This window comes from Panthera pardus, unplaced genomic scaffold (genome assembly GCF_024362965.1).
Source record: "Panthera pardus isolate Hobbes unplaced genomic scaffold, ASM2436296v1 HiC_scaffold_25, whole genome shotgun sequence".
In the NCBI taxonomy this organism is placed as follows: Eukaryota; Metazoa; Chordata; class Mammalia; order Carnivora; family Felidae; genus Panthera; species Panthera pardus.
The window spans coordinates 48,143,168-48,156,325 of NW_026526821.1; the positions used below are offsets into that span (position 1 = coordinate 48,143,168).

Genomic DNA, 13,158 nt, shown 5'->3' on the forward strand with positions numbered 1-13,158 from the left:
GAAACCATCCACATACCTCTGCCTGTCTACTCAGGGACCCTTACCACAGCAGCTCCCGTTAGGAAAGGGTCCTGGGGAGAGACACCTGAATGAGAACTAAACTAGAATGATCAACAACTAAGAATGCCTAGGCTGGACAGCCTATTCCGCCATTCATTTTTAAAAATTTGCTTTGAATTCTCTTTAAATTGTTGTGAATATTCTTATGGACCTGACCACTCTTCTCGGAGGGGAGGAGCCGGTCTGCAAGAGGCCTCGTCCCCAAGGGCATCCTCTTACTCCCCAGAACTTGAGGCCCGAGTGGCCCATGGGCTTGCTCCTCCCCAGGGGCACGTGTTGTCCCTGTATAGACATTTGCAGAGTGACATGAACACCCACACTGCACAGAGGTGAGGGGCTTCAGAGTTCCTCACCTCCCCCCACAACAGTCTTCTAGGAACCTGCTCTCCCTGCACTTGGCAAGTGACTGTGGCCTAAAGGGATGCCGGCAGGAGTCCTTCCCCTGGCAGCCAGAGGGATGGTACCATGCAAATCCAGGGACTGCGTCTACAGGCTGAAACCAGGGCTGCCGCCAAAGCCTCTGCTGGCAGAGATGCCCCAGGGCAGCAGACCTCCACCAAGTGAGGGAGGTTGGGCAGAGCCCAACTCGTGTTTGGATGGAAATTCAAAGAGCTTAGAGAATATTAATGCCCATTACCTTAACCTTAATGGGAACAACTTCAAGGAACTGAAGTTTGATTTGTTTAAATTTATCTAGAAAAGACCCATCAAAGTATTCATAATTTCCACTTTATTTTCTGTACAGGGTGATGTAAAACATACACACTCTTTCTGCTAAGGTAGAGTGATGGTCACACGGTTAGTTTTCATAATATAATCCTCCACCCGAGAGGTCAAGGGAGGAGACCCCGCGATGGCCGGCTCAGCACGTGGCGGCGGGAGCCTGCTCTGGTCCACAGCTCACACTGCGGGCAGGCGGGTCGCGGGTGGCATGCCGTGCTGCCGGGTCCTCCGACGGAAGCCACAAAGGTTTGCATTTGGACATTTTAAATGCACAGTATCAGAGGATACAATAAATGCACACACTTTGGTTACAGGGATGTCATCACGCATGGTCACAACTGTGCAAAAATACTGTTTTCAAATCATTAAATAAAAAAAGGAGGAACTCACATAAGCTATATAAAAATGTTGCCACAAAAAGCAAAGCTTTCCTGTAAGAAATTGTGACTGACTCGGACTATGAACTAACCCCCAATCTGCTAAAATACAAGAGCTGGAACATAAATACTCATTATATTTTGTTCATAAAGAATATTCTGTAACCCCTGAAAACTAACTCGGGCCTCAGTCATGGTACTACCCAACGTTGATGTGACATTTCAAAAGAAGGAAGTTTGGGTAATGTTAACAGGACTGTTCTCATTTTCCTTTTATTTTCTGGCAGTTCTGTTCTAGCCATTACAATTATTTTAACTCTTTTCATGTAAATATTAAACACAGAAAATTATTAACTCAGCCACTGATCCCTGTTTACTTGTTTACTTCAATACAAACAAGCAACTCTCCAACTGTTTTCACAAACCACCACTTCCTCAGACAGGGCTTGTAGGGGCCACGAGCGCAGGGAAAGGAATTGCCTTAAGAGAAATCATCTTGTTCTTACTTCAAGTGGTCAGGCCAGAAAGTCCTTTTAACAAGTGAAACAAACCTTCACACTAGTGATTAAACAAGCACCTGGCAGGTAGGATTTAAATGCTCTCCAGGTGGGAAAGACTCACAGCCTGAGGACACAGGCTAGGAAAGCACTCACCACGCCTCACTTTCACACAAGTGCATTCAGCTGGCTGTGGAACAGACTGAGCATAGGAAACCACCCTGTGCAAATCATTTCTTCATAAGAGATTCCAATAGGAAGTGAAGAAAGTAGCAAATGGGCCATGTTCTCAATTGTACCATAAGTGATAGCCCTCTTTCTTGTAAGAATCCCAGACCTTTGGAGGAAGGAAGGAACACTCATCAGATTTCAGGGCCAAAGGCAGGAGTGTACCATGGCTTCTGACCTTCCTCTCTAGCCATCACTGACCTTCCTCCCCACCAGGCTACCTTGCACAGGTGACCCCACAACTGCAGCCAGGAAATCCTCAGCCACCTGAAGGACAGCCTCCACCACCAGGACTCAGCTGGCCCTTTCCAACTTCCTTTCTTGCTATGTTCTCCTTCATCCCAGCCCAACCTGCTTACCACCACCATGCCTTCCTTCTCTCTCAGCCCCTGGACTGGCCACACCCTCTACTTCTGCCCAGCCAAAGCCTACCAATCCCAGCTGAGGGACATCTAAAAATGAAAACACCCTTCAAATTCCAGTTACTATCTGACCTAACATGGGGAATTTCATTATGTGTATTTAATGACAGCAGCATAATTTAGAAAGACCCCTAAACTAGTCTAGGAACAAATGCATATCAAACTTAAGTCATTTAAGCATAAGAATACACACAGAGAAGATTCAGGAAATAAGAGCATGTCTAAAGCCACAGAATGTAAGCTTATAAGTCAATAGAGCACATATTATGTAAACCAAAATGATACAACTAAATTAAAATATACAAGCTCAAACAATTCCATCAGCCAAGAGGCAAATCGATCCTCCTCAGAAGCTGGTTGGCCTTCTTCCCTAACTGGACACACAGTAAACCCCTGTACCTGTACTTACCCCACCTAACCCAACACATTCAACAAATGGGTAAAATAATGACTGTTCTCTCAAGCTCTGACCTAGATAAACCCCAGCTCTGATGAGGAATCACATGGCGGGGGCACAGCAGGCACCGTCTCAACGTGGGCAAGTATCTGAACATGAAAATAAAAGGGACATGCCAATTGAATCACATTTATGTGAATATAAAGAAAGGATTCCACCCCAACAAAAAGTGGAAACAAATTCCAGGAAAAGGAAAAATTGTTTCTTATAGATCTTACATGTGTGAGTGAGTACAAATTGGTCAAACTCACCCTGACATCCACCCATACATGTAAGCAAGCCCTGCCAGGAAGCTCCCTTTTCTCACAACGTAAGTCAGCGCTGCTGACAGACCCTGGATGTTCTGAATTTCCGCATGCACATCAGCAAATACAACAATATAAAAAGCAAACACACTGGTCACTAGCACCATCATAAGAATCACAACAACAAATAAACAATTTCTAATAAGTGAAGTCATAAAACTCATTCCTAACAGCCATCCTGAACTAAACATGTACATTTAGAGAATACATCCAGGTACGAATTTATAGAAAACAAGCAAAGCATCTATTACCATGATTAGGTTTGGTACTCCAGTCCAAGAAAATGACATAAAAATACGTGGCAAAGTTAAACATGGGCTCTGCAAATATCAAAATGATAGGAATAAGATTGTGAAGTGGTTCTCAAAAAACCATGGGGGCTCCAGTGAGCATGGAATAGCCTATCACACCTACAATATGCACAGGACCTTCCCAGCTGTCTGCTTCACAAAGACACAAACACAGGGAGCTTACACACATACACACACGGTTTGGCTCATATGCAAAGAATTAAGCCATTAAATGGGCATCCCATAAAGATCATGTGGCCCTAACATGAAACTAAAGAGGAGTCAGCTGCATGCCACAAAGACATAATGTTCACTTTAGGTCCCCGTCTCCTTCTCCATCCCCTTGGATGGACTTTTTGATACGAAGCAACATGGTCGTAAGCCACTGATCCAAGCGAGATATTGAGTCAAATTCCTTCACCTAGTTTAAAGAAAGAGGAACAGGAATTATTCCATGGAAATACAACCAAACACACAAAAAAATAATGCCCCAGGCTGTTTAAATATTTCCAGTGATAATCCTCCAGCTTTTTTTCATTTAAACCTTTCATTCCAGTTTATAGCTTTCATCTTTAAAAATAATATGTTTTTTCATTATCCTGGGACTATTTTGGTGGAGCTAGCGACAAATTCCTGTGCTTTTTATACTGCTCTGTATGCTAACATGCTAAACTCCTAACCACCTTTATAATTGGAAGAGCATACTTCATGTGACAAAGGAAATGAGACTGTGTATAAGAAGAAAATGTGGAAAATTACTGGTGTTGCATGCATGAACGTGCTTGCAGACACAGAACATGTGAAAGCAGAATCCCTTTAACTCATTTCAACGCATTACCAAAGAGTGATATCTTAACAGGATGTGATGGTTTGGTAGCAAAAGTTAAATGGGAAAATATTCCTTTCTACTATCACTTCAAAGCCATGATGAATAAATTAATGGAGGATACTGAGAAATCTGCTGGATTCTAAACACAAGATGGCAAAAGATGGGAAAATAGAAAACTAATGAGCACAAAAAAAAGTCTTCCATTTTTTTTATTCCAAGAATATAGCAATCTCTCACTGCTTTGTTTTTATATTTTAAGCTATATTTAACTGATTTTACTTTAGTTATTTATAGATCAGGTATTTTCAAAGGAAAACATTAAAATAGCAAAGTGTAACAGTTTATGATACTCTCTCTTAAATTTGTCTCCCAGATAAACTCAGCATGGCTAATAGAACTGTCTAATTGTAAAGGTTTGTGGGATATATAAAACATGACCTTTGGAAAATATAACTTGGGTATATTGGATAAATGTTCAAACAAATGTTCCCCAATCCCCATTCCAAAACATTTATACAGGAAAAGGAAAAGAAGTTTCTGTAATTTAAACTTCAAAGAATGTACTGCATCCCAAACACATAACTTACTGCTTCAGTGTAAGCTTCACTGTTCTGTTCTTCATGAGCTTCTAGAAGTTTCTGGTAGTGTAAGTATGGAAAGGTTAGTTTGATAGGCTAAACAGTCCCACCCATGGATAGATACTTCAAATATAGAAATAGCCTTAGTATCACATTAACTGATGTTGCCAAACGCCTTACAGAATTGAGGAAATACTCAAATGTAAGCCAAGAGCTACCCTAAGGCAGGGACCCAGTTTTTGGGCTAACATTTCCGAGCTGCCTGGGTTAGAACACAATATTTCCATCCTTGACTCTGGTGGCATTTGAGACCCACTCTGCAAAGGCAGGAGAATGCCAGCGCTCCTCACAGAATTAGAACTTCACTTCAGATCCAATCCCACCTGACAGCAAAGACTGTTTTTCTTCTTCAAATTGTGATGTTACTTACTTTCAATAACTTACATTCTCTTGAATCAGTAAAGGCTGGAAACATTTCCTCATACTTCTCAAGAGCAAGCTAAAAGAGAAAAAACACTTGTTAATGTGTGACTTGCTGAATCAGGAAATAAAGCACTTTCTATCTGAACATCCTAGTCCTTCAGTAAGATCTACCTGAAGCCTACTTAGGTGTATAACAAGTATGCTGTTACACTATCAGCACAGGAAACCTATTCAATCTGAATTACCAACTTCAATTATGAATACATTTCTAAACTAATTTTTCTGTATTAGGTTGCTGTAGAGATGACAATGTGGACCAAATCTAATTCTTTTTATTAGTTTATTTTTGAGAGGCAGAGAGAGAGAGACAGAGTGTGAGTGGGGGAGGGGATAGATAGAGAGGGAGACCCAGAATCCGAAGCAGGCTCCAGGCTCTGAGCTGTCAGCACAGAGCCCGACGCGGGGCCCGAACTCACAAACCGTGAGATCATGACCTGAGCTGAAGCCGGGCACTCAACTGACTGAGGCACCCAAGCGCCCCACCAAATCTAATTCTTAAAAACAAACAGACAAGGTGTCCATTTCCATCCACTACACTGTCCAGATTGCAAATAAATCCCAGTGAGACCTTGGCTGGAGGCTGGAAGGAAGGACACCTCCCCTTCAGTGGCTTCACTTCCGCCCTCCCACCTCCAGAAGGACACAGCAAGGATGCCCAAATCTCTGCCTCCTGTCTCCCCAATCCCCGTTCCAAATTGATTTTGGAGTCTGAAAGAAAGGATGTTATTCTACTTTTACTTTTTCCCCCTTAACCCCCTAATTTCTTTAAAGTAAAACTACTGAAGGGAATGTGACTACCAGTTTGGCAGCTGTAACAAGATTACAACTGGGATGCATAGCACAATATTAGCATTATTATTATTATATTAATGAGGGCAGCTTGGTCTTGTTACAACCACTATCACCCAGTGAAGCACACCACGAATGACAGGGGGCCTGAGGCTTGTTCTCATGGGTCAAGTGCAGCAGAAACTGGCACTGCGGGCCTCCTTACCTTGGCATTCAGCTCATCTACTATGAAGTGACAGAGGGCCGCTTTAAAGAAGTAGTCCTTTGCACTGTACTTCAACAAAGGATTATCCATAGTGTTTGCCCCAACCTAGGCACAGAAAGCAGAATTAGATTTCAAAGGTTTACCTTCCTATTAGGCAAACTGATCCTCACCTACCCTTTAGAAGACACTTGTTTTATCTTACTTACATCAGTTTAGCTATAGATACATCCTTTTAACCCAGTATCACACACTAGGAAATTCTACTAGACAAGAAATGGAATTTAATACATAAAGTGCTAACCTGTTAAAAATGACCCAGAAGACTATTACTTTCAGGAAGACGGAATAGACATTATTTTTCTCCATCCCTCCTGCTAAGTGCAACTAAAAGCCCCATTTTATATAAAACCAACATAAGGAGACTGAAAGGAGGAGACACGTGGAAAACACAGCACAGGTTCCCTGCGTTTTCTTTTTCTTTCATATATCCTGGACTTGGAACAAAAAGTTAGCAACCCATAAATGCCACACTAGATGCAGCAAAAAGAGAGAGACAGAGAGAGAGAGAGAGAGAGAGAGAGAGAGAGAGAGAGAGAGAGAGAGAGAATATACAGAAGTTTGCTTTGTCTAGCTGAAAGACCAAGAAAGGGGGAGCCTAGCAAGACAGAAAAGTTTAGGAAGTTACTGCTCTACTCCGAATACCACAGAAAACTGTGGCTCCACCCCCACTCACTTCAGCAAAGACCCCAGACATAGCTAAGATGTCCATCCTTCTGAGACTGCAAGGGAGATCCCCAAAGCCCTGCCCCCTGCCTAGGTGGCTTCACAAAGGCCCAGTAGGGAACCAAGCCTTTATCCCCACCAGCTAGTAGTGGCCCACCCTTCACCCCTGCTTCAAGGCAGTGGAGACCTGGAGACCTCCTGGGGAGCCTGGGCCTCACTTCCACCCAGGAGGAAGGAGGGAGGGGTCATCCCCCATCTCCCAGCAGGTGAGATGTCAGAAGAGGCCTATGGAGGCTTACAACTTCCACCACCACCTGGCAGAGCAACCCCAATATAGTATTGGTGGCCGCCTCCACCCAGCAACAGTAGTGAGGGCCCAGACGTTAATGGAGGCCAAGTGGGGGCTGAGCTTCAAGCTCCAGCTGGCGGCAGTGAAGTGACAGGCCCCTACTGCAGCCAGAGCAGGGTCACAGGACACTAGCTGAGAGGAAAGGTTTAAATAGGTTCCAGTCCAGTTGTCAACAGTAACTCACTCACAACACCAAAAAAGGAGATCTTAACCTGAATGGAAAACAACAACCAAAAGATGACAGCTTTGAGGGGATAGAATTGTTAGAATTACACAACAACGATTTAAAAGGAGCCCTAATAAAAATGCTTCAAGCAGCAATTACAAAATAATGCTTAAAACTAAAGATAAAACAGAAAGCATCAACAAAGAAAAAGAAATTTCTAGCAGAGAAAAAAATCCATAAGATATAAAAAAAAAAAAAAAAAAGTAGAAATTTCAGAACTGAAAAACACAATAACCAGTATAAAAAATGGATAGGCTCAACAGCAGAATACATGGAAAAGAAGAATCAGTGAACTAATGACAGAAATTAGTAATTAGAAATTACTCAGTTTCAACAACAGAGAGCAGACAGATTGAAAAAAACAAAAAACAAAAAACAAAAAAAACAAATGAACAGAGTATCCGGGACTATCAGACTATAAAACAAAGTCTAATACTCAAGTTGTCCAAGTCCTGGGAGAAGAGAACAGAGAGAGGGGCTGAAAAAGTACTTGAAGAAATAATGGCTGAAACTTCCTAAATGTGGCAAGAAACATAAACTTACAGACTCAAGACGGTTAGTGAAACCCAAACAGGATGAAAGCAAAAATACCCGGGCCAAACTGCATAAAATTCTGAAAAACTGAAGCCAAGGACAAAATGTTAAAAGCAGCCAGAAAAAAATGATACCTTATCTACAGGAGAAAAACAACTTGAATGACAGCAGACTTCTCGGAAGTCGTAAGTGGCACATTTTTCAGGTACTAAAGAAATCAATTGTCAACCCAGAGCTGCATACCCTGGGAAAAGATGCTTCAAGAATGAAGGGGAAATGAAAACATTCGCAGACGAAGGAACACTAAGAGAATTTGTCACCAGTAAACCTGACCTAAAGAAAATGGCAAAAGGATATCTGTTCCTTAAATGCAAAGGAAAAAATGAAAGAAGTAATCTTAGAACATCAGAAGAAAGAAAGAACATAGTAAGCAAAATATGGGTAATACAATGGGCTTTTCCTGTCTTCTTGGGTTTTTTAAATTATGTTGGACAGTTTAGGTAAAAATTGTATCATTGACTGAGGTAGTTCTCAAAGTATGGAGAGAAAATTATACATTGAATGAAGAGGAGAAAGGGACAGAAAGGAAGGTTTCTCTATTTCACTGGAAATAATAAAAATGATGATACCATTAGCTTGTGATAAATTCTGTACATGGTATACCTAGAACAATCACTAAAAACAGCTACTCAAAGACATTTACTTGAAAACACTATAGTCAAGCAACCCACTGTAAGTTATGGCAGGACAAAGAAAACAAAAAAACAAAAAACAGAGCATAAATAGAAAGTAATAAATAAAATGGCAGACTTAAGTCCTGATACATCAAAAATTACATTAAATGTGAATGCTCCAGGTAAACCAATTAAAAGACAGACATTAGTAGAGTAGATTAAAAAGCATGGCATAACTACATGCTGTCCACAAGAAACTCACTCGATCAATTACGGTAATATAGGCAGGCTGAATGAAAAAGATGGGAAAAGCTATCTCATACAGACATTAACCAAAAGCAAGCTGGAGGCTATATTAATATTAGGTAAAGTAGCCTTCAGAGCAAAGAAAATTAACAGAAACAAAGTAAGACATTATAAAATGATAAGAGTATCAACGTACCAAAAAAACATGGCAATCCCATGTATGCAGCAAACAGAGCTGCAAAATATGCGAAGCAAAGACTGACAGAAATGAAAGAAGAGAGACAAATCCACAATCACAGCTGGAGACTCCAATACTACACTCTCAACAATGGACAGAAATAGAGTATACAGAAAAACTCAACAACGTCATCAACCAGGAAAGTCTAATCAACATTACAGAACATGCCACCAAGCAACAGCAGAACCACAGAACAAATGCCAAGTTAGACCATGTTCTGAGCCATAAAACAACTTTAACAAATTGGTAAGAATTGAAATCACACAGAGTGTGTTCTCCAGCTACAATGGAATCAAACTAGAAATCAACAGAAAGATAAACAGGAAAATCTCCAAACACTTGGTAATTAACCAAAACATTTCTACATAATCCACGGAAATCAATAAATACAATGAAATAAATAAAACAATTTAACAGAATTGTAAGACACAAAGCATTGTTTAGAGGGGAACTGATAGCACTCAACATGTGTACACAACAAAGAGGAAAATCAGTAAGCTCAGCTCCCACCTCAACTCCCTAAAAAAGGAAGAACAAAATAAATCTAAAGACAGTAGGAGGATGAAATAATAGCATTAGAAATCAAAGAAACTGAAAACAGAAAAACAGAGAAAATCACTGAATTCTACCAAATGTTTAAAGAGAGGACATCAATCCCTCACAAATTCTTCCAGAGACGGGAAAATATTTCCCAACTCATTCCATGAGGCCAGTATTACTTTCCTGCCAAAATCAAAGATCTCACAAGAAAATTAAAGAATACAGATTGAAAATCCTCCACAAAATACTAGCAAACTAACTCTGAAAACTTTCAAAAAGGCTTACACATTATGACTATACAGTAAAAAATTAATTTTGTCCAAAGTGAGGTCTTGCTTTTGTCTGTGGCTCCTGGGAAGTCATCTTTAAGCCCTTGCTTGGAATGTCCTACCTGAAGAGTATTTTTGTTTACCTGAGTGTCTCTGACAACGTGGTTCAGCTCAACATATGGAGGGACTGGAGAATAAGATCAGCCATGTCTATGAGCCACAATAAAAATTCTAGATGCCAAGCGCAGGTGAACTTCTTCCCCTGTTGGTAATACTCCATGCATATTTTCACACATTGTTGCTCGGGGAAGTACTCCACTGGGGAAGGACAATAGGAAGTTCCACACTTGCAACTCTCCTGGACCCTGCTCCTAAGCACCTCTTTCTTTCACTGATTTTAATCTGTATCCTTCTGGTATAATAAACCATAACTGTGGCATAATAGCTTTCACTGAGTCCTATGGGTCCTTCTAGAGAATTATCAAACCTGAAGGTGCCCTTGAAGACCCCCAAACTTTGCAATAATCAAGCAGGATTTATCCCAGGAATGTAAGGTTGGTTCAAAACATGAAAATCCACCAATAAAATACACCATACTAATAAAGAACAAAAACCATATGATCATTTCAACAGAAACAGAAAAAAAGCACTTGACAAAACCCAATATGCTTTGAGGATAAAAACACTCAACAAACTAGGAAGAGAAGGGAACTTCCTCAAACTAATAGAGGGTATCTGCAGAAGACTTACAGCTAACATATTATTTAATGATGAAAGACGAAAAGCTTTCTGTCTAAAATGGGAATAAGACAAGGATGTGTGCTCTTGCTACTTATTTACCATTGTTCAGGAGGGTCTAGCCAGGGTAACTAACAAGAAAATTAAGTAAAAGGCATCCAGATTTGAAAACAGGTAAAACTATAGCTATCTGCAGATGACATGAATACATGATTTTCTAAAAAGAAATCAAAACAAACAAATAAACAAAAACCCCAAACCCACTAGAGTTAATAAACTAGTTCAGTAAGGTTGCAGTATATAAAACTAGCAAATAAATAAATAAAAATAAAACTAGCAATTAACAACCTGAAAAGGAAACAGAGAAAACAATTCCATTTACAACAGCATCAAAAAGAATAATATACTTAGCAGTATATGTAACTAAAGAAGTGCAAGGCTTGCGCACTTTTTAAAAACTATAAAATATTATTGAACAAAATTAAAGAAGATCTAAACACATGAAAAGGCACCCTGTATTCAGAGTTTGGAAGATTTAATGATGTTAAGATGTCAATACTTTCCAAATTGGTCTATAGATTCAATGCAATCCCCATCAAATTCCAGCTGGCTTTTTAGCACAGATAAGTTGATCCTAAAATTCATATGGAAATGCTAGGGTCCCTGAATAGCTAAAACAATCTTGAAAAAAAGCAAGAAAAAAAGCTGGAGGACTCACAGTTCCTGATTTCAAAACTACATAATCAAAACAGTGTGACTGATACTGGCAGAAAGACAGACATATAAGGCCAATGGGATAGAAGAGATGGTCAAATAGAATATCCGTTAAATAATTTCCAGTGAGGGGTCCAAGACTATATTCAATGGCAAAAGGACAGTATATTCAACAAACACTGCTGGGAAAACTGAATATCCACAAGCAAAAGAATGAAGGTGGACCCTTACCTAACAGTATACACAAAACACTATACACTCACAATGAATCAAAGACCTAAACAGAAGACCTCCAATTATAAAACTCTTACAACAAAACAGGGGAGAAGCTTTCAGGACCCTGGGTTTGGCAATGACTTCTTGAATATGATGTGAAAAACACAGGTAACAACAAAAACACAGAGAAACTGGATTTCATCAAAGTTAAAAACTATATATCAGAGGACACCAACAACAGAGTAAAAAAAGCAACCCACAGAATGGGAGAAAATATATAAAGAATTTCTAAAATGTAATACAACCCAACTCAAAATCAGGTAAAGGAACTGAACCAACATTTCTCCAATGAAGATAGACAAATGGCCAACAAGCTGGGGTGCCTGGGTGGCTCAGTTGGCTAAGCGTCTGACTTCAGCTCAGGTCATGATCTCACGGCTTGTGGGTTCGAGTCCTGCATTGAGCTCTGTGCTGACAGCTCAGAGCCTGGAGCCTGCTTCGGATTCTGTGTCTCTCTCTCTCTCTGTTCCTCCCCCACTCATGCTCTCAGCCTGTCTCTCAAAATAAATAAATAAACATTAAAAAAAATGGCCAACAAGCACATGAAAAGGGTCTCAACATCACTAACCATCAGGGTAATGGAAACCAAAACCACAATGAAGTGTGACTTCATGCTCATTAGGGTAGCTATTATCAAAAATCCAGAAAACAGAAGGTATTGGTGAGGATGCAGAGCAACTGGAACCCGTGCACATTGCTGGTGGGAACGTAAACTGGTGCAGTCACTGTGGAAAAGTTTGGCAGTTCCTCAAAAAGTTAAAAACAGGGGCACCTGGGTGGCTCAGTTGGTTAAGTGTCTGACTCTTGGTTTTGGCCCAGGTCATGATCTCACAATTTGTGAGATGGAGCCCTGCATCGGGCTCTGTGCTGACAGCATGGAACCTGTTTGGCATTCTGTCTCCCCATCTCTCTCTGCCCCTCTCCCACTTGCACGCTCTCTCCCCAAAAAAAGGTAGAAACAGACTTGCTTCATAAACCAGCAATCCGAATCCTAGGTATATATACAACCAAGGGAATGGCACCGCCACAAAAACATGAACACAAGTTTTCAGAGCAGAATTATTCATAATAGTTCAAGTGAAAAAAGCTCAAATGTTCATTAAGTGATAAACAGGTAAACTAACCACGGAATATTACTCAGCTATGAAAAGTATCAGTACATGCTAAAACAAACGTGTTTCAAGGTTTTAAGAAGAACCTTGAAAAAACTATGGTAAGCAAAAGAAGCCAGTCACAAAAGGCCACATTTCCTAGAAGGCCTAGAATAAACAAGTCCAGAGACAGAAAGTAGAGAGTGGTTTCAGAGACCAAGAGAAGGGGAGATAGGAGTGTCTTCTGGGGGATGATGAAAATGATTTGGAATTAGGTACTGGTGATGGTTACACAAC

At 40.5% G+C, this 13,158-nt stretch overlaps 1 protein-coding gene across 4 annotated transcripts in view; it reads right to left on the reverse strand.

Annotated features, from left to right (window-relative positions):
• Positions 1–773: 773 nt before the first annotated feature.
• Positions 774–13,158, reverse strand: part of NAPB (NSF attachment protein beta) — a 40,925-nt gene continuing 28,540 nt past the window's right edge. For all 4 annotated transcript variants that reach the window (XM_019462354.2, XM_019462356.2, XM_053890474.1 and 1 more), the window contains 4 exons: positions 6,244–6,348; positions 5,197–5,265; positions 4,776–4,826; positions 774–3,780 (listed from right to left, as the gene is read on the reverse strand). In XM_019462354.2, coding sequence (XP_019317899.1) covers positions 3,670–3,780; positions 4,776–4,826; positions 5,197–5,265; positions 6,244–6,348 — 336 coding nt within the window. In that variant the 3' untranslated portion in view covers positions 774–3,669. The remainder of the gene's footprint in view (positions 3,781–4,775; positions 4,827–5,196; positions 5,266–6,243; positions 6,349–13,158) is intronic.